The sequence below is a fragment of the Bactrocera tryoni genome, chromosome 5, assembly GCF_016617805.1.
Source record: "Bactrocera tryoni isolate S06 chromosome 5, CSIRO_BtryS06_freeze2, whole genome shotgun sequence".
NCBI classification, from domain to species: Eukaryota; Metazoa; Arthropoda; class Insecta; order Diptera; family Tephritidae; genus Bactrocera; species Bactrocera tryoni.
Window position 1 is genome coordinate 63,239,179 of NC_052503.1, and position 19,935 is coordinate 63,259,113.

General features: G+C 36.2%; 4 protein-coding genes across 5 annotated transcripts; 3 read left to right on the plus strand and 1 right to left on the minus strand.

The window, feature by feature from the left end:
• The first annotated feature begins 7,387 nt into the window (after positions 1 to 7,387).
• LOC120778757 (dynein intermediate chain 3, ciliary) lies at positions 7,388 to 9,674 on the plus strand. The gene is made up of 2 exons (XM_040110734.1): positions 7,388 to 9,009; positions 9,083 to 9,674. Exons 1-2 carry the CDS (start codon positions 7,420 to 7,422, stop codon positions 9,629 to 9,631), a joined length of 2,139 nt encoding a protein of 712 aa, XP_039966668.1. The 5' UTR covers positions 7,388 to 7,419; the 3' UTR covers positions 9,632 to 9,674.
• A 32-nt stretch (positions 9,675 to 9,706) lies between these two features.
• Positions 9,707 to 11,352, minus strand: LOC120778759 (protein hold'em). Its single transcript, XM_040110737.1, has 3 exons — positions 10,362 to 11,352; positions 10,155 to 10,308; positions 9,707 to 10,094 (listed from the first exon to the last, which is right to left on the minus strand). Exons 1-3 carry the CDS (start codon positions 11,257 to 11,259, stop codon positions 9,707 to 9,709), a joined length of 1,440 nt encoding a protein of 479 aa, XP_039966671.1. The 5' UTR covers positions 11,260 to 11,352.
• Positions 11,353 to 11,503: 151 nt separating this feature from the next.
• On the plus strand, positions 11,504 to 13,695 carry LOC120778758 (dynein intermediate chain 3, ciliary). Of its 2 annotated transcripts, none has more exons than XM_040110736.1 (5): positions 11,504 to 12,574; positions 12,629 to 12,807; positions 12,880 to 13,117; positions 13,230 to 13,453; positions 13,526 to 13,695. In XM_040110736.1, exons 1-5 carry the CDS (start codon positions 11,504 to 11,506, stop codon positions 13,536 to 13,538), a joined length of 1,725 nt encoding a protein of 574 aa, XP_039966670.1. In that variant the 3' UTR covers positions 13,539 to 13,695. The 2 variants fall into 2 exon arrangements, with proteins under 2 accessions (XP_039966670.1, XP_039966669.1); XM_040110735.1 differs by having other exon boundaries at positions 13,230 to 13,449.
• A 276-nt stretch (positions 13,696 to 13,971) lies between these two features.
• LOC120777956 (2-(3-amino-3-carboxypropyl)histidine synthase subunit 1) lies at positions 13,972 to 18,468 on the plus strand. Its single transcript, XM_040109572.1, has 2 exons — positions 13,972 to 14,745; positions 16,867 to 18,468. The coding sequence occupies exon 2, from the start codon at positions 16,871 to 16,873 to the stop codon at positions 18,263 to 18,265; it is 1,395 nt and encodes a 464-aa protein (XP_039965506.1). The 5' UTR covers positions 13,972 to 14,745; positions 16,867 to 16,870; the 3' UTR covers positions 18,266 to 18,468.
• Positions 18,469 to 19,935: the final 1,467 nt, after the last annotated feature.

Below are 19,935 nucleotides of genomic sequence, written 5' to 3' on the forward strand. Positions count from 1 at the left end.
TATATAAAAAATATGTATAAAATAGAACAAAATAAAATTAAATTGATAAAATGTAGTCAAATTAAATTAAATAATATGTCACAATGCTGTAAAAATTAAAATGAAATCTAATAAACTAAAAAAAAAATAAAAATAAAAATAAAATCCGGCAAAATTAAAGACAAATAATTAAAATACAAAAAGAAAAATGATTTTATTTACTTGAAATAATATAAAATTAAACAATTTGAATAAAAATAAAAATATGAAATATATAAAAATTGTGAAATAAATAAATTAAATAAATAAAAACATCGAAACGAAATTAAAATATATATATTATTACTTTTCCACAAATACATGAATTTTTCATTTTTTGCAGTATTATTCCGTACTCAGCAACACAAGTTAATTATCTACCCTAGTTGTCTTTATGCCCGGTTTCACCGTCCATACTTAAGTTGTGCCCAAATAAAATCCTAGCTAAGCATTGTTGCAGACTGAGTAGTCATTTGCGTTTCACAGTCAATGCTTAATTTCTATAAAATTTTATTATATGATATATGGCAACATTGTGGGCAACATATGTTTTACAAATGTCATCCATAAAAATATGTTTGAAATGTTTAAATAATAGCAGACAATACATACATTTGCGAGGAAAGTTAAATTGAAAATGGATGAAAACAACTTCACCGCTAGCGAGTCGGAACACCTATTGGAACTGGCGGAAATCCCAATCCGATTCCATATTTTTTCACAAAAAATAATTTTTTATTATTCTTCTTTTGACAAATAACTGAAAATTCAAAACAATTCAAGACAAAAATCAGCTGTTACTTAAGCACTGTTTCCCATTTCTATAAACTCAGTACTTAATATTTTCAGTATTTAAGCATAACTTAAGTATGAACTGTAAAACACTATTTTCCTGTTTTATCTTTATCACAACTTAAGTATGGACTGTGAAACCGGGCATTAGTGTTCTTTCTTCAAATCATCATTTTTTCAATTACCTATTTAACGTAAGGAAGCTAATTTTATGTTAAGACGTAGAGTTGAACTGAGCACATTATAGAAGCCTGTAACTCAAAAACTATGCAAGATGTCGATTTATCACGATTAAAATATGAACAAATCGTTTTTACAATCACATTAGATGTCTCCCTATCCTTCTTTCAGTGAGGGATTACGACATATCCATTTGGATACTAAAGCTAATTTCAACTTTCTGACTATTTTGAATTTTCATCAAAATATCTTTCGAATAGTCAGTCAGTTTAACAATAATGGAACTGTCAAACGGGTATTTTAAATAAACAACAAATTCGTCCAACATATGCATGTTGATGATAACGCAATGACAGATATCTACACTTTTATTTAAAGGGCCTCTGCATTTTCTCACTTCCTTCGTCAAACTACATATATGTATGTATATGCTTGTATTTTAAAAACACTTTGGTTTAATATAATTTAAAAAAATATGCAATTTCAAGAACTCCACAATCATTTCATTTCTGCTCATTAGTTTGGTTTCAAAACTCCCAAAATTGTGATTTAGAAAAAGTTGAACTAAAAAAAGAGAATTTTCGTAAAAACCAACTTCTAAACTAATGCTAATGTTATTCGAAAGTGAAGAAATTTGTAAAACTAACTAATATGCATTGTAAGAAATCACCTAACCTAAAAATTAATTTTAGCAACAATTCAATGGTAAAGAAAGAGCTGCAAAGAAATGTATTTTGCGATTTTCAAAAACAAAACAGACAGGAAAAGTTTTCAAACATACAACACTTTACTAACTATTTACAAATACATACAGAAACGTACGGGGGTATAGATCTATCTATATTTACAAATATTAGAAAGTAGTAAGATGTGGGAGAAACTATGAAAATTATTGTACAATATAAAAACAATTTTCCACACGATTAACGTCTTATGATCAAAATAAAGTCCTTGTTTGGAAACTTGTTTTTCAAGTTATTTTAAGGGTTTATTAAAGTTTTCACCACAACTGCATTTTGGTTGGAGTTTTGAAATTCGGCATTAACCCGTAACCCGTAAAAAAAATTCGTTCAAAGTGCTGTCAAATTTCAACTTTTTTTTAACTCTTGCAACTAGTTGCTACAGAGTATTATAGTTTTGTTCACTTAACGGTTGTACGTATCACCTAAAACTAAGCGAGATATGTATAGTGTTATATATATACATATATATGTATTAGGGTGTCCGTTATTTAAAAAAAGTGAGTATATCGAAAAATTTTCAAGACTTTTTTTGTAGAGCATTCAATTCTGTACAAGAATATAATTTTTTTTATTCCTACAAACGAAAAAGTTCCAAAGAAAAAAAAAATATTCGTAAAAAGTGGCAAAATCCCATGTTATTTAAATGGGAAATGTATCGTGTTTGGGGCAAGGTTGATTATGAAAATTAAGGGCTTTTTATGATCTGATATTTTTTTTTAGATGGAAAACTAAAAGTTTAGGGGGCGTCTCGTCAAAAATAATCAATTTGGTAATTAACGGACACCCTAATATGTATATATAATCAGGATAACGAAAAAAGTTGCAATCCGGTTGACTGTCTGTCCGTCCGTCCGTCCGTGCAAGCTGTAACTTGAGTAAAAATTAAGATATCTCAATGAAGCTGGGTAAGTGAGTTCCTTGAATCGTAAATGGGGACCACTGCCACGCCCACAATTATTACTATATATAATTAAGGACTAAATTAAGATATAAAGCTGTAATTTGGTACAGTGGCACATGCGAGCAATTTTTTTTGAAAAAGTGAGCTTGGCCCTGTCCTCTAACCAGTTAAATGTACATACATATCTTCTAAGCCACTTAAGCTACAACAACCAAATTTGCTGTGTATAAGAACTTCTACCGACAGTGTGAAAACAGATGAAATCGGAGAATAACCCTGCTCACTCCCCATATAACGGTACTGTTAAAAACGATTAAAAACGCGATAAATCAAAAACTAATTGTGACAGAGACATTAAATTTCACCACCGAGGTGGTATGAAAAAACTTTATGGGAGCCGGTGTTAAAATTACACGATGGCCGTGACACCGCGTTGAAATCCCATATCTTGGAACCCGACCAACCGATTTGGACAAAACTTTGTTTGTCACATTATGAAAATGGACAAAATCGGGCAACAACCACGCCTACTTCCCACATAACACACTTTTAAATTCCACTCGTTTCGTTCAGTTTTCAGTACACAAATCAAGAAGCAATTAATATAATATAATAATAATGTCTTTAGTATGTGCCACCTTATGACCAAAAATTGTTTAAATCCAATAAAAACTATTAAAGCCTCTAAGCACCGAATATTTAGACCCCTACACTTTTGATCAAAAATGTCGGTCAATGTGTGATATAGTACATATATAACTGAAATTAAGGGATAATTATTTTCTTATAATGATGTGTCTGTATGTCAATTAATTGAATCTGACCAATACTTCCCTTAGCGCCCATATATTTAATATAAAGATTTTCGAACTTCGCAGTGACTTTGCACCGCATATATCGACCAATAGGTGAGTTATCCCAATGAAAATAAAAGAGCGTGTTATACTCATAACAGTATATCTTTGTGCCGAAAATAGATAAATTTGAGCGAAAACTTGGCTTAGACCCTATATAACTTATATCAGTATTTTAAGTTAAAGTATTTCCCTGGATTTGATTCTTGCAAGTTGCAAGAGTATAAAATGTTCGGTTGCACCCGAACTTACGCCTTCCTTACTTGTTTGGTATTACGGTTTTCCACTCTGTGTCAGTTTGGTTGACTAGAGTTTCCAAAAGTTTCAACTGCTAACCAGCAATTAAACAATAATTAATTTATTTAGCAAAGTATTAATAGAAAACTGAAAGGATCAGTTGTTAGTAAGAAATCAATAGAAATCTGAAGCATTAGTTGAACTCGTGGAGTAAAATCCCGAAACTGGACGAAACATTTTGGAAACCATAAAATAAAATTAATATAATTTTTAAGTAAAATTAAATTTTTGACGCGTTTTGCTTTTTCAATCATGTCTTGAAGTTTTGCGGTGTCCACAGCGTATAAATTCGGTGTTCATAAGATTTAAAAGCAGGTTTTGCAAGAGCCATTGATAATAAGTTGCTTCAGTCTAAAGTTAAAATCATTTAAAATGCATTCTTGATAACTACCGACAGCAAAGAAATAAAGAGTTTGTGGTAACGTTCCTTCATCTCATTTAGTAAACAACAAAATGAAACTGCAATAACCATTAGTTAAAGGCCATTTAATTGTCAATAAAACTACTTGCTGTTAGAAAGTTCGAATGGATTTATTATTAATTTTATTATTATTTTGTGAACAATAATTAAATTCATTTGTTTAATTTAGATAATTTTTATTTATTATTTTAATGAGGTTTCTAAATAATTTAAGCTTCAATATAAAAAAATGCAGTACGATAATTAAATCGATATTTATAAAAAATGGAAAACGAACTATTTTTCAACAAACTATTGCCAACTATAAAAATGCGCTAATATACAAAAAAAAAATCCGAAAAATAATGTTAAAAAATGTTGAAAAAAAAACTAATAATTAGTTAAATAGTATATAAGCACGATCTTTTAGAAAGCTAAAAAGAAATAATACATTTAAAATTGATAACTGTGAAAAATATTTAATGCCATAGCTAATTTTTTAAACTTGTGAGCAAAAGTGTGAAAATAGTCTTTTTTTAAAAATTATTTTTAGACACACAAAATATTACATTAAAAGAAGTTATCCCTTTAACTATTTATCTGTACGAATTTTTATATATTCGCGATGACTCGCTTCATTCTGATGGCATTTCATTACACAGTATATACTGTTATACATATACATATGTATATAACATATAAGGATAGAACAAAAATAATAAATAAATATATATTTGAATGTTTACGAAAGTAGTTTTTGTGGGACGACTTAGTCTTTCTGGTAATTTAATTCAAAAGTATTAAGGTTACCCAAATATTTTTGGCTGCTCAATAATTTTAAAAACGTGGCAAAACATCTCAAAAGTATTTATAGAGCGATTCTGTTCTGTGATACAGTCACAAGTCTCTAAAGTTGTGATTTTAAAATAGTGACAATTTATGTGACTTGAGACGATTTTGCAATTCTGTAAGTGACAGTCACAAAAATCTACTACATTTCAATATTTAGAGATGTATTTACACTTGAATGAAAATAAATATGTCGATAACAAATATAAAGTTTTCTATATCGCAGTCAAAAAGTATAATTACCAATAAAAATAAAAATATATGTTGACTTTGTTTCAGAATATTTATGAAATTTATGTGAATTGGATTTATGTTTTACTTTTTCGTGTTTGAGTTACTTACATTATATAAAAATCTACAATCGATTAATATCATAATGATCTATACTCAACCTGCTTCTGGAGAAAATAGTTCGAGCTGCAGAACTAAATAGAGAAGGTACCATCTTCTATAAGAGTGCACAGCTGCTGGCGTGATAATGATATTAATCTTACTGGACCTTATACAGTCTACGACAAAACTATGTGTACCCTATACCCAAATGAATAGATCTTTTTAAACGTGGAATTTATTACTTTGTATGTTCTTCTATTTTGCTTATTACTATATATGTATGTTGCATTAAATTCTTCTAATATTCTATCTTCTATAAGTTTACCTTCTAATTACAGCTTCAGTATTTAGTTTTGCCACCTTTAACTCAATTACGGCCACAAGACGTCGAGGCATTCTGTCTACCAAATTCTGAAGTAGCAATTGTGGCATGTTTTTCCAGGAGTCCTTCAGTCTATTAAAAATGTCTCGTTTATTGGAACGACAAGAAGATCGGCCGAGCTTATCATCCAAATATTGCCATAAATGCTCAATAGGATTTAAGTCAGCGCTTTGGCTAGACTATGGTAGGAGCTATATGGACTTTTGATCGAAATATTCTTTCGTAACCAGTCTTGGAGTCATTGTTCCAAATTTCGAGCTCCGGGCTCTAAATTCAGCATTTGGACGTATGACTCTCCCGTTGTTTTGATCTCTACTATTACCAGATTTGATAGAACATTGCAGCTACAGCAAACTCAAACAAAAAAATATTTATATCTCCGAACTACTGCTTTGGATGAACTTACTTTGGAGCATCTTATGACTATTATGCCAAACTTTGTAACCATCTTCTCAGGTGAATAATTGTTCGCTCAGAAGCATTGATTGGCTTTGCTGAATAAATCGGACTCAAACAGTCGGTCGTTTTTAACTTCTCTGACTTTAAGTAGCTCCGCGTGAAGTGGTTGCTCTTGGCGTCTCACTAGTCCACTATTTTTCCTGTCTTTTTATATTAATTTTTTTGGATTGTTTCCTTACTCATGATTTGTCTGTGATCCATTTCGAGGTTCCCTATACACAAACCAATAATTTAATGTTTATTATCAATCAAAGTACCATTATTTGGTATTTATTTTTTAAAGTTTATCTCTTTCAAATGTTGGCCGCGGCTACATCTCAGATGGTCTATCCGTTGAGTCCAATTTTCGATGACTAGTTCGAGCATTTCGACTGGCGAATGACAAGTAAGGCTCCAAGGCTTAAATCGAAGCGGGATTGTTCGCATAGACTTTAGACCTTACATATCCCCACAGGAAAAAGTCTAACAGTGTGATATCACACGATCTTGGTAGCCAAACGGTCAAACCGTGAAATTATCTGCTCAAAAAAGTGTTCTCTCAATAAACCCAAACAATACTGAAAAAAATAATATGACAACTTGGCTATTGAAGTAAAAGTTAATTTGGATCACCCATTATTTTCGTCGCGTGCAAAGCTGAAGAGTTATCAAGAAGTTTAATGTTGGTCGACCGGAATTTGAACCTTCTACCCACGAGTTAAAGTATACGATATGGTCTAGAGTTCCCACCGTATATAAGGAAAGAAAATTAAAATAAAAAAAAAATAGTTTATGACGTCGTTTTAACAACGCTATGAGAGAATAGATTCTACTATTATCAACTAAAGGAAAAAGAGAAATCATTAAAAAAATATTTGTAAGGAAAATTTTATAAAACGAAAATATTATGACGCTGACAAAAAATTGGCGTGAGAATGTTCTGATAAAATCTATATATTTTCTAATAAATAATAATTCAAAACACTTTCGAACACATCTACAAGTATAATCTTCAACCAAATGTCAAAAAGAAAAATATCAGTTAAATATTTTTTTTTCAAAGAAATTGTTTAAAAAAATTTAATTGGAAGATTTTAGAATACTAATTGCAAATTTTTTTAACTATCATTAATTGATACAAAAATATATTTTTGCATATATTTCAACAAGTGAACGTGAGCTTTGGAGAAAGTTGACACAAGCCGCTGATATCTAAGTGAAGACCCATACCCATGTATCACAATCAGTACATTTATGCGCGTGAGCGTCGTCGCTTTGGACGCCAACCCTTGCTTAGCGATCGCACACAGCTGATGCTCAGCATACAGCCGAGTCAACGCATGCGCAACTCATATATCTTACGCAATCCGATGGATAGCAGCACACAGTTGAGCGATCAAATGGCCTATAGCTGGGTGGAGACGGATAATGTGACCTACGCCGAGCATGGCATGTATCATTACGAGGGCGGCTGGCCACGCGAAGTGAACATCAACGACGAAGAGTCGACAATGCGTTACCGCAAGAAAATCGAGCGAGAGGACAACTGGGGTGTGCAGGTGATGCATCTGATACACACATCAATGGATGTGACGGCACAAAATAGCGCAGTAAATATTTATCAAGAATTTTTCGTCGACTTGCCACCAGAGCTGGGTAAGGACATACGCATGCCATTTGAGGCGCGACAATGCAATATCTTTCATGATCCGCTAAAACCCGTGCGACCTATCACCGTGCTCGATTGGATGCCGAGCGAACGGCGCAAATTTCTATCGCAGCCGACCAACTTCAACAGGGTGGCACCATTACATACACCAGTAATCACTACAAAGCCGATAGCAGACACAGAAGACGGAGATGAAAATATTCAAACTATACAGGAGACAATGCGTACCGATGGCAATCCAAACTCGTTCTATGTCTGGGACCAAGGCAATGCTTTGAGTCCAGAGGTGGTGCTCGAATCGACGGAGCCGGTGCGACGTGCCCATTTTTGTCCACGTGATGATAATTTTATAGCCGCAGGACTGCAATCTGGCATGGTAGCTCTGTGGGATGCACGGAATGGTGGTAAGCCCTTAAAAATTTCACCGCTCGAGGCTGCACATCGTGAGGAGGCCGCCGCCTTGTGTTGGGTGCATTCGAAGTCGAACTCTGAGTTCTACAGCGGTTCCTATGACGGCTCTGTAAAATATTGGGATGGTCGCGACTTGGAAACCCCCATACAGGAAATTTTACTCGATCCCGAGCCAACCGACGAACAGAAGAGCGAACGCGCACATGGCGTGACAGTGTTGGAATTCGAATACACCATACCGGTGCGTTATATTATCGCCAGCGATCAGGGTTACATATTTATCGGCAATCGGAAGGGTATGTTGCCGACGGAGGTGTTAATCTCCAATTATCGTCTCTTCTCGGGTCCGATACGCACGATTGAACGCAATCCGTTTTTTGTGAAGAATTTTCTAATAGCCGCCGACTGGTGTGTGAAAATCTGGGCAGAGGAGTGTAAAGGTGCACCCACGACACTACTAATGAAGAAGAAGAATGAAATGTTGTGTGGCACGTGGAGTCCCGCGCGCTGTTCGCTCTTCGTCACTGGTGATGCGCGCGGCGAAGTCGACTTTTGGGACATACTATTGCATCAGAGAAAACCCATATTTACGCTAAAATTGAAGCAGCCCATAAAATATGTCAAATTTCGTCCAGATGGTAAATACTTGGCAGTGGCGCTGGAAAATGGTGATGTACAACTGTTTGAACTAGATCCGGCTTTGAGACAGAGCGCCGCTAAGGACAAAGCATTGCTAATGGCGGTGAGCATGTTTAATAAATGGCAACACTACATATATTGTAAAACAAAATTATATAAAAAATCATCGCTTACAGCTCTTCGAGCGCGAACTTTTCCGCTCCAAATTGCTGGAAGGGCGTGTCGAGGAAGTAAAACTCAAACGCAAGACATCGCTCCTCGAAGCTGAAACCAAACAACGCGAGGCCGAATTGGATTTGATCGCCGAACTTGATCCCGATGACCCAGACCAATTCTTGCAGATTATCGAAAATGACACTGAATTCAAGGATATGTTGAAAATATTCAAGGACAGCACGTTCAATATTGATAAGAAGCGACAAGAACGACAATTCGTTATGGAGCGCACCGATTTCGAGAAAGTCGAGGGAGAACCGGATTTAGAGGGACTTACCGCCGAAGAGATTGCGGCACTACAAGGTACCTCTACCGTCAATACCGTAGGTGTTTTTGGTGATGCGGCCAATGCAACGGGCACGGGAGGGGTAGGCGCTGGCGGTAAGGGCGCCAATAATGCGGCCGGTGCTGCGGGTACAGCAGCCGCCGCCGGTGCGGAAGAAAAAGAAGCCACAGTTGGCGATAAACGCATAAAAGTGCTGAAGCGTATGGCGGACAAGGATAAATAATTGACAGATAAATATATTTTTTATAAGAAAACTATATTATACATTTGTGGAAACCAAACTACATTTCGTTTGTTATTAAAAAACGCAAATCTTTTCCGCTAACTCTGGTATCTGTATAGCTCTCATATCCATCACAATAACGCTCATTTGTCGGCGTACAGCGCTCTCTTTACGCACCAAGAGCTTCACCTCAAAATAATCCAGCAGAAATTTCCATTTGCATTGCGCTTTCTCGTGGTCGCTTAGCGTTTGATACTCGTTTGGGGTTAGCGCGAGCACGCGTTCGGCTACGGCGCCTGAGAAACGCGCCTCTACCAATGTACCAGTATGATCGCTAAATTGCACATTTATGTTGAAGAAGCTTTCGTACTGCGCACCATCGTGGTTAAGTGAAAATTCCAGCTGGCATTTAGGCGCATCACACTCGGTCTGATTTCTCGTAAGCAAACTGTGGCAGGACTTGCTGGTTGAGAGTAGAGTAATTGGATGGTATGATATGACCTTTATATGCATTTGCGCTTACCATCTGCGACTGATGACTTGACCGGTGCCATCAAAGTCGAAATGCGTCAGCATGGCATAGACAACAGCGGTGAATTGCTCTTTGTCATCTTTGAGTTCGCCCTCAGCGCGCGCGTATAGCTGTTTAACTGTCATCTGAGTTTTTATTTCAGCAGCTAAAATATTGCTTAAACTGTGTAGTTATGAAATTTTCAACACAACTGCTTACCATCTACTTGACTATTCATTGTGTATGCCAACGAATCCCAAGGCTTAGCAGTTGTAGTGGCGGCAAACTGCATTAAGGCATCCACCTCCGCGCCAATGGGGTTCTCATAGACCAAAGTCCGTCCACTGAATGTTAGCGTGGTGCTTTTGTAGAATTCCGAGAACGCAAGCTTCACTTCTATCAAGTGCAACACCGTGCGCATACCCTCCCAATATTGTTGCGCGCGCTGTATCCAATCGGCCTGCCAAATGTTCAGCATAACACCGTCACTGTAGCTGCTGTCGATCACAATCAACTCAAGACAATTTAGCATTTCACCACTGCGTTTACTGCGCACCTCTTTGACCGGGCGCTGCGCCGCCACCAAAACCAGTAAATCGACAAACTGCTCTTTGGCGCTGCTTTCCTTCACTGCGCAGCGCACATCCTGTAATTTGAGCGCACTGCAGAGCGGCTTATGTGGCACGCGGCGCAAATTGTGCAACTCACGAAAGGCATCCATATCGCGATAGTTGTTGGTGTCCAACCGCCCTTGACCTTCATTTAACACCAGGGAGAACGGCACGGTTGACAGCGGTTGAAAGCGCGCATTATCCGCCAGAGTGGATTTGTCGTGCACCAACGTGGGCACGACGATCGGCGTGATGACATCGATGATGTCATAAATCTTGAATTTACGGTTATATTCAGCGACCAGCTCTTTGGTGCCCCAAACTTTACAATTGATGATGTGTCGTTTGGAGTCACGCAGCGTAAAGCTCATAACGCCACGAAATTCAGGTGAATCACGTACGAGAAAAGTCTTTGGCGTTGCCTTTGTGAGTATAATGGCAGTAATGAAAGCGTTTTTTAGCTCTGCATTGAGCTCAGCTATTTTTTTGGGCGCAACGCCTGCCATTTTTTCAAATTCACAGAAAAATATTTGAACAAGTTATTTACGCTAAAAATAACGGTTAATTGGCCGCTAACTAAGTAACAGTGCTGCCATTGCACAAACTACATAAATAGCAGAGTTGTTAAGCGATGTTGCCATGCAACTGCAGTTTATTATTTTAATATGGATTTATTAGTTGCATATCTTCAGTAGTGCTGAAAATATGTCGAAATTATTTAATTTGTAACAATAACTAAAAAATCATAAAATGGAGTACACTTTTAAGAAAGAACGACGCAACTTCGGCGCTAGTGCGAGCTTCAGCGACAAAGATGAGGTTATCTTTTCGGAAAACTCTTCGCAAGAGCTCGCTAAGGGCTACATACTTAAGAATCCGGTGGATCGCGCAACGCTTTTCACCCGACAAATGGCCTTGAGTGAGGCAAACACAGAACGCGCGACATACAAACATGTTGGTATCACGCATAACGAAGGTGGTTGGCCCAAAGACATTAATATGTCCGATCCGGAGCAGACGGTGCGTTATAAAAGGAAAATTGAGAAAGACGAAAACTACATAACGCAAGTTATGAACCTCACTAAACCAATGGAACATTATATACATCAAAATAATGCGGTGAATATTTATGAAAATTATTTTGAGAATCTCGAACCGGCGCCATTGCCTGAACCGTGTCGCTCACGCACCGTTAACGTTTATCGTGATCCCAATCCCATAAAGGTGCCGGTCACACATTTGTCGTGGTCACCGGATGGTGGAATTAAAATGGCAGTCAGTCATTGTGACATGAAATTTCAGGGTGATAAAACGGGGCAGCGTTGCAATTCGTACATTTGGGAGATTGAGAATCCAAATGAACCGTTTCTAACGCTCGAACCGAAAGTGGCGTGTGTATGTTTGGAATACAATCAGAAGGATCCAACAAGTTTGGTTAGTGGCATGTATAATGGACAGGTGGCCGCTTGGGATACGCGACATGGCAAGTATCCAGTGCTGATAAGCGAACGTGAGATATGTCATCGTGATCCAGTTAACTCGGTATTGTGGAATAATTCGAAGAGTGGCACGGAATTCTTCTCTGGTGGTTCCGATGGACAAGTGCTGTGGTGGGATACGCGTAAATTGAGTGAGCCATTGGATAAACTATTGATGGATCCAATACGTAGTGACGAGCAAGATCTGGCACGTTCCTTTGGCGTTTCGGTGCTGGAGTATGAAACTACAATACCGACACGTTTTATGGCTGGCACCGAAATGGGTATGCTATTCTCGTGCAATCGCAAGGGCAAAACACCCATGGAGAAGATACAGATACGGGTGAGCTATAATTGAAGCAATATTTGTATACAGTGTTACACATATTATCCCTAGATGATGTGCCACTTGGGCCCGGTGTATGCCATAACGCGAAATCCGGCGTTTGTAAAGAATTTCCTAACCGTCGGCGATTGGTGTGCGCGCATTTGGTCCGAAGATTGCCGTGAGAGCTCGATAATATGGACAAAAAATAGTGACGCTATGCTGACCGATGGCGCTTGGAGTTACACGAAGTAAAGAAACTTCGAAGTTAAAAACATAAATTAGTGTTATAAATTATTACATATAATTGTATTGTTTTTCAGGGTTTCGCAATTCTTCATCACGCGCATGGATGGCGTGCTCGACACTTGGGATCTATTGCAACAACAAAATCAACCAGTTTTAACGGTAAAAGTTTGTGATGAGCCACTGCATTGTGTGCGCACGAATGAAAACGGTAAATATGTCAGCTGTGGCAGCAAGCATGGTGCAACTTTTCTTATCGAAGTATCCGATAACATGGTGATGTCGGCGAAAAATGATAAACCGTTGCTGACGGCGGTGAGTGAGAGTATTTTTTTTGTATTTTAAAAAACGTAAAAAAAAAACATTTATAGTGCTTATTATATTAGTTATCGATTTTTGTTTAGTAACTATCGATATTTTATTATAGATGTTTGAACGTGAAAATCGCAGAGAGAAAATTTTAGAAGCCAAATCACGTGAAATCAAATTGAAAGTCAAGACGAATCAAGGTCAGGATCAAGGTGATTTAACCATGCTTAACGGGCGCATTAATGTTGCGCCATTTAAAGATGCTTGCGAGCAGGCAGCGGCAGAGTATTTCGTAGCTGTAGAGCAGGAACGTTTAAGACGTATACCTGGCAACAAGCGTAGGTGATCTATTATTATTTTTTCTACTAATTATGTAAAAGAAACAATAATTAACTTTTTTCTAACATTTTATAGAAGAAGGGGATGAAACTGAGCCGTCTGACATCGACAGCGCTAGAACTTGAACGAAATTAATGAAATTTTACGATAAATACTGTTAGCACATATTAAAAAATAATTAAATAAATTGAAGTTACGCTTTCGTTGTTGCTTACGTGGCAAAAATAAAAGTAAAAAACATTTAACACACTTTTTGATTTCCTGTTCTTTGTACTATATTATTTTATTTGTAAAAATAAGCAGAATAAAACATATATATTAAACTCGATTTTGATCCAAATCGTTAATGCGTGCAATAATTCAATCGAAAGTAATTTATTGGTATAAATATATTTTAAGTCAAACTTTTACTTTATTAAATAATGTTTGAAACAATGTGTAACCCTGTGCTTAGTTAACGCGCTGTCTCTACATAACTTTCCAACACTGCGCTCTTATCACAATGTGACAGCTCACTTTGCCATTGACGTGTTTGACTTCTTCATGTGCTTCCTGTTAATTTCGGCGATAGTTAGTAAATTTTAACAAAACATCGCGAAATTTAAGTGTAAATACTTGTAAATATTAAACGGAATGCAAAAAAGTGCGATAGTTAAGCTTAACACCGTTTACTATAGTATCAACGTGTCGTAACTTTTTCATTAGCGCTACCGTGATAAAAGGCGAACAGCTGATTTTACTAGTTGCTCTGGTTTCAGGTGCCTACGTGACTCATGAACATGTGCCAATGGTGGACAAACTTCAAAAGCCAACAATAATAACAACAACACGTGCGAAATAACACCAAAAACAAAAGAAAACACAGTGAAGGTAAACAAAAAATGCAACACCAAGCCCAAGCAAAGAAATATTAACGCCGAACGCAAATCAATTACTGCGGCGGTGCAGAGCAAACCAGACGTATATTTTGAACAAAAGTTTTAAAACAAGTTTGTGTATTAAAAATGACGTTATAATAGGTATAAAATAATAAAACATATTTTATGAATAGTTATTTCGGTTGTGCAAAGCAGCAGTCAACAGAAGAGTACTTAAACAACTTTAATAAATTCTCACTAATTGAGTAATACAAATTGTTTGACTACTATCAGTAGTCAAAAAATAAAGAGATTGTGTAAAGTTTAATAACATAAAGTGTGTTTATTTAACAAAATAAAATAAAATTAAGCTCGTAATTTGCCACAAGCCAAAGCAACAACACTAATCTAAGGCAGCAACAAAAACCAAACACCAAGGTAAGTCTTGCGAAAAGTGCTTGACATCAATCGTACTAAAAATAGCCATATATACTTATCCATACATATACATTTATACATATAGTATTTGTTTGCATAATAGTTATGTATGCCTTGCAATTCAGTAACCGCTAGAAAAAACCAAATTCATTAATAAGCTTCTGTCTTGGAGGAGATTTCACAACTACGTGACTACAATAAATTTTGCAATTGTTATATTGCTGATTGCTGCATTTAAGTATATTTGCAAATATGTGAATATTTTTGGGCGAGCCCCCTTTTTGAAATTACAACGATACTGCCTGCCGGCGTACCACGTTAAACTCTCAAAGTTTGTTGTGTATCAGAAGGACCGTTTGCAACGCCTTTTATTTATGAGACTTGCAAATGCAATTACTTGTGTGAGCGGATATGTTTCTCTATATCTTGTCTGGAATTCTATATTTTTGCTGGGTTGTTTCTGTTGTAGCCTTTGCATTGTGCAAATTGCTCACGTAGGCCACCGCTTTTTGTGGTATATCCGTATGTACATACACATACATATGTACATATCTAAGTACCTATCTACTTACTGCATATACATTACTTTTCTTTGTCAATTAGATTGTATTCGGGTGTGTTAAATTAGCATTTTCTTAGTTAGCTAAAAATACAGACTCGTTTTGTGTTATTGTTTTTGACGGAAATGTGTTTAGTAATTAGTTATATATCTAAATAAACACCATTAAAAATTGCCATGCTGATCAGCAAATGTTGTTCAACTTGGTATATAAAACAATTAGTCGTCGCATTTAAGTACATATACGCAATTAGTTCAGATTTCCGCATCTAGTTTAATTTCTTTGTTTACTTTTAAGAAGAGAGACTAGTATTTTTCCAAATATATTTTTAATAATAACTGTTTTTGTGTTAAATATCGAAACTACTTTCATTTTAAAAACCTTATGACCATGTTAACAAACTTTAAGGGGGGGTTTCCCCCTGATTCGCATTAAGCCTTTTACTAAAGAGCTGAAATTGGGTTAATATAGTTATGAATCATCAGTTGTTTGCTTTAAATTATACATTTTTATAAATTTACGTAATAATAAAACCAGTTTTAATGCATTTATATTGAGTGTGTGCGCGCAAGAACTTTCAAAAATGCGTCATAAAGTTTAAGAAGTTCAAATTTGTGCGGCACATAACAAAAAAAATTCATAACAACTTCGAAGTTATTGCTAAGAACCTTGTGCTGAAAAAGGTGGCATGCATGTATACGTAATAAGAAGTAGTAACGCCTTCCTTGAATTAAAAATTAATATTTAATTAGCAATAATAAAAGCAGATTTGTTATACATATGTACATACATATATTCGAAATGTATCTTAAGCCCTGAACAGAGGGCAAGTTTGCCACGAAGTTTTGTAACAAACAGAAGGAAACTTCAGAGGCCTTATGAACTATTTATATACATACATATGTAAATAATCAAAGTCTTGAGCTTAGTTAATATACACCGATCTAAAATAATGCCACTGTCAGGATAACGTAGAAATGGGCATGTCCGTCTGTATATGCGCGAATTAGTCCCTCATTTTTTGAGAAATCGATCTCAAATTCCGTTTTCACGCCAATATGAGTTTCGAATCACTATATTATTATTTGATGAGATTTATACACGAAATTTGGCGAAACAACGGTTCAATCTTTGAACAAATATTTTAGATCGGTTTACTATATCATATAGCTGCTATATAAACTCAACCGGTTTCGGTTCAACCGAAGACAATGTTTTTTCTCGATTTCATGCATAACGCTCTAAAATTACAAGTGGAATTGAATATACAAATCATTTTGCGATAAGCAATGTAGTCAAAATATTATTTAACTCTAGAAAGATAACCTTAATATAAGTATATTGTATAATTTGATAACAGTGATGATGTCTGTCTGATCTTTGAAGTGTTTGAAGTGAATCGCGTGGCTACAAATAGTAAAGTAGTTTTATTTTATAATTTATTTGGTAAATGACCCAAAATTCCTTTATTTATTCACAAGCATACATAAACTATTTACTAAAAAGTTACCAACAAGTGAAAAAGCAGAATTATTTATTTTATTTTTTTTTCTTATCGCAGCACAATGTTGGATGTAATCCCGCCAGTCAACATGGACTTAACACTTAAAGAACCTGCCACTAACGCCACGACCAACAATGAAATCGTTGTGGTGCGCGCCAAGCCGAAGAAAGTCTTCAAGCCCAAAGCGCGCATCAATCGCATTCCACAGTCACTGCTCGATGATCCAGTGCTGCAGAAGGCCATCGATCGTCTGCCATCTAATTACAACTTTGAGCTGCACAAAACCATCTGGCGCATACGTGATATGAAAGCTAAGCGCGTAGCATTGCAACTACCCGAGGGACTGCTTATGTATTCAATGATTATTGCTGATATAATTGAACGTTTCACCGATGCCGACACCGTCATCATGGGTGACGTCACTTATGGCGCCTGTTGTGTGGACGATTACACCGCCAAGGCTTTGGGTGCTGATTTATTGGTGCATTATGGACATAGCTGTCTCATACCGGTCGATCAGACCAGTGACATTAAAGTACTATATGTCTTTGTGGATATTAAAATTGATCCATTACATTTCATCGATTCCGTTAAAATGAATTTCAAACCGACTGATGGCCAAATTGCGCTCGTGAGTACAATACAATTTGTGACAACGCTACAAGCGGCTTCCGCCGAGCTTAAAGCAGCTGGCTATGATGTGATTGTGCCACAAGCGAAACCCTTAAGTCCCGGAGAAATATTGGGTTGCACATCGCCTGAATTGCCTGCCACCGCTAAGATGCTGATTTATCTCGGCGATGGTCGTTTCCATTTGGAATCGTCTATGATAATGAATCCTACTTTGAAAGCATATAAATATGACCCTTACGATAAAAAATTCACCATTGAGGAGTATGATCATCGCGCTATGCAGTCAATACGTTATCGCGAAATTGAGCGTGCACGCTCTGCCAAGAAAATTGGCATTATTGTCGGTACTTTGGGCAGACAAGGCAGTAGTCGTGTGCATAAATTTCTCGAAAAGCGTTTGCATGCCAAAGGTTATGCTACAACAACAATTTTGTTATCTGAAATATTTCCACAAAAGTTGGCGCTCTTCGCCGGCATTGATGCATTTGTGCAAATTGCGTGTCCACGCTTATCCATAGATTGGGGCACCGCCTTTGCCAAACCATTACTGAATCCATATGAACTGTCGGTTGTGTTAGGTGATGTCGAGTTTACGCCACATAACGTAGCACCGAAAAACAATGCGTACCCAATGGATTTCTATGCGACCGGCAGTCTGGGTCCATGGACACCTAATTTTAAACCACCAGCTGTGGGTGAGTGTGATAACAACCCGTCTGAGGCGTGTTGTGGCCGCTGTGTGCGTGCGGAATTGGAAAAGGACAACAACGATGCAGCACGTGCAGCCACGATAGAAGACATATTGGACTTTAAGAAAGGATAAACGTAGAAATTCCTCAAATATAGGAATTAAATCAACGGGTTTACCTATGAACTGCTTTAGATTTAGTTAGTTTCACCGAGTGTTATAAGCAAGTGTTTGTTATTTGCATAAATTGAAAAAAGAAAAGAACAACAATGACTTATCGAAAGCCTTTAAAATAAGAAATAAATTATATTATAATAATTAGCATACAAATCCTTTTGGAAAAGGTTTTATTTGCATTTTATCTTTACTTAATGATTTTATTTTAGTTTTTTCATGTTTGTAATTATTTTTAATTATATAGCTACACTTGTATGTAAAATAATTTAAACATTTTAATTTAGTTAGCTTCATTTATTTAATGCTTAGGTTTTTACATCGCGAAAATATATGAAATATTTTGTGTTTGCATGACATGTATAAAAAAATACATTATATCATAAATTATGTATGTAAGTAAATGCAGTGACATGCTGAATAAACAAATTTGAAGTTAATAAAAAAAAACAGATTTTTATTACCTGAATCAAGGGGAAATTGTATTCATAATAATAATTAAATGTTGGATATTGCACAATCTTATATATAACTTCTACGCCATGTAACAATTTGGTAGCACTATGAAAATGGTATGAGTATTTTGCATTCAAACGCGAAATTTCGCTCACCATCCACTAGAATTTTGCATTTGGTTAGACACTACCTTCATGGAAGTAAGTGTAATTTATTCCTTGATATCGACATTTTATGTGTAAAGTAATTATTCACTGGTAAGCAATATCATAATCTCTAATTTTGTGTATTTCTGATATAACACTTTACACACCAGTCTTTTCAAATTTTGTATTCATTCCATCGCGCTTTGATCTTCTTTGCCACGCTCCTGTCCAGATCGTCATATAGACAAACCACGGGTTTACCAAAGACGAACTCGTGTTCGGGTGACAACCGTACACGACTTTTGGCCTTTGTGACCTGGCACCCAATAGAAGTAGAATCGCTTATGCTTGCCCACACTCTTCACTGCTGTCCTGCTTCGCAAAACACTTCTACCTTATATGCGAACTGACATAACTGCCTTGATTGCTGCTCGACTGTTCACGTAGAGTTGCTTTTAATGCATTACAAGCAAGCTCCGCTGCTTTCCCATTAGTAAACTCTGTTCTCCATTTTCGGTATATAAGTTTAATGAGTTGCACGCAGCTAAAATACTTTTGCGGTAACCATCTCTTTCGATGTTTACTCTGAACATTCCCAATTGAAAAGTAGGACGATGTAGTCGCTGCTTTCACATCGCAATTACCCCACGAGCCTATGTTATGATTCTAATGTAAATTCTCCTGCAGCCAGTGGTTCTCCTTGCCCAAAGTTTTGTAAATTATTAGTGCCAGTATTGTCTACTACATAATTCGTTCTTAGCCATTTCTATGTGTGCGTACAATAAGTCGCTATTTGTGTTCAAAAAATACTGACATAATGTACAGTAAATTTAATGGCTAATTTGTATTTACATATGTACATTTCTATTAATCGATGTTTACTCTGAATGCTTTGAATAAAATGTTTGTAAGGTTTCATATCCGTTTCCATGAATAAATTGAACTCGTCCTTACCGAAGGGATTTAGATGCAAATCAGGAAATTGGATGCTTTGACAATATCGTCTTCATTAAATTATATTAATTTGTA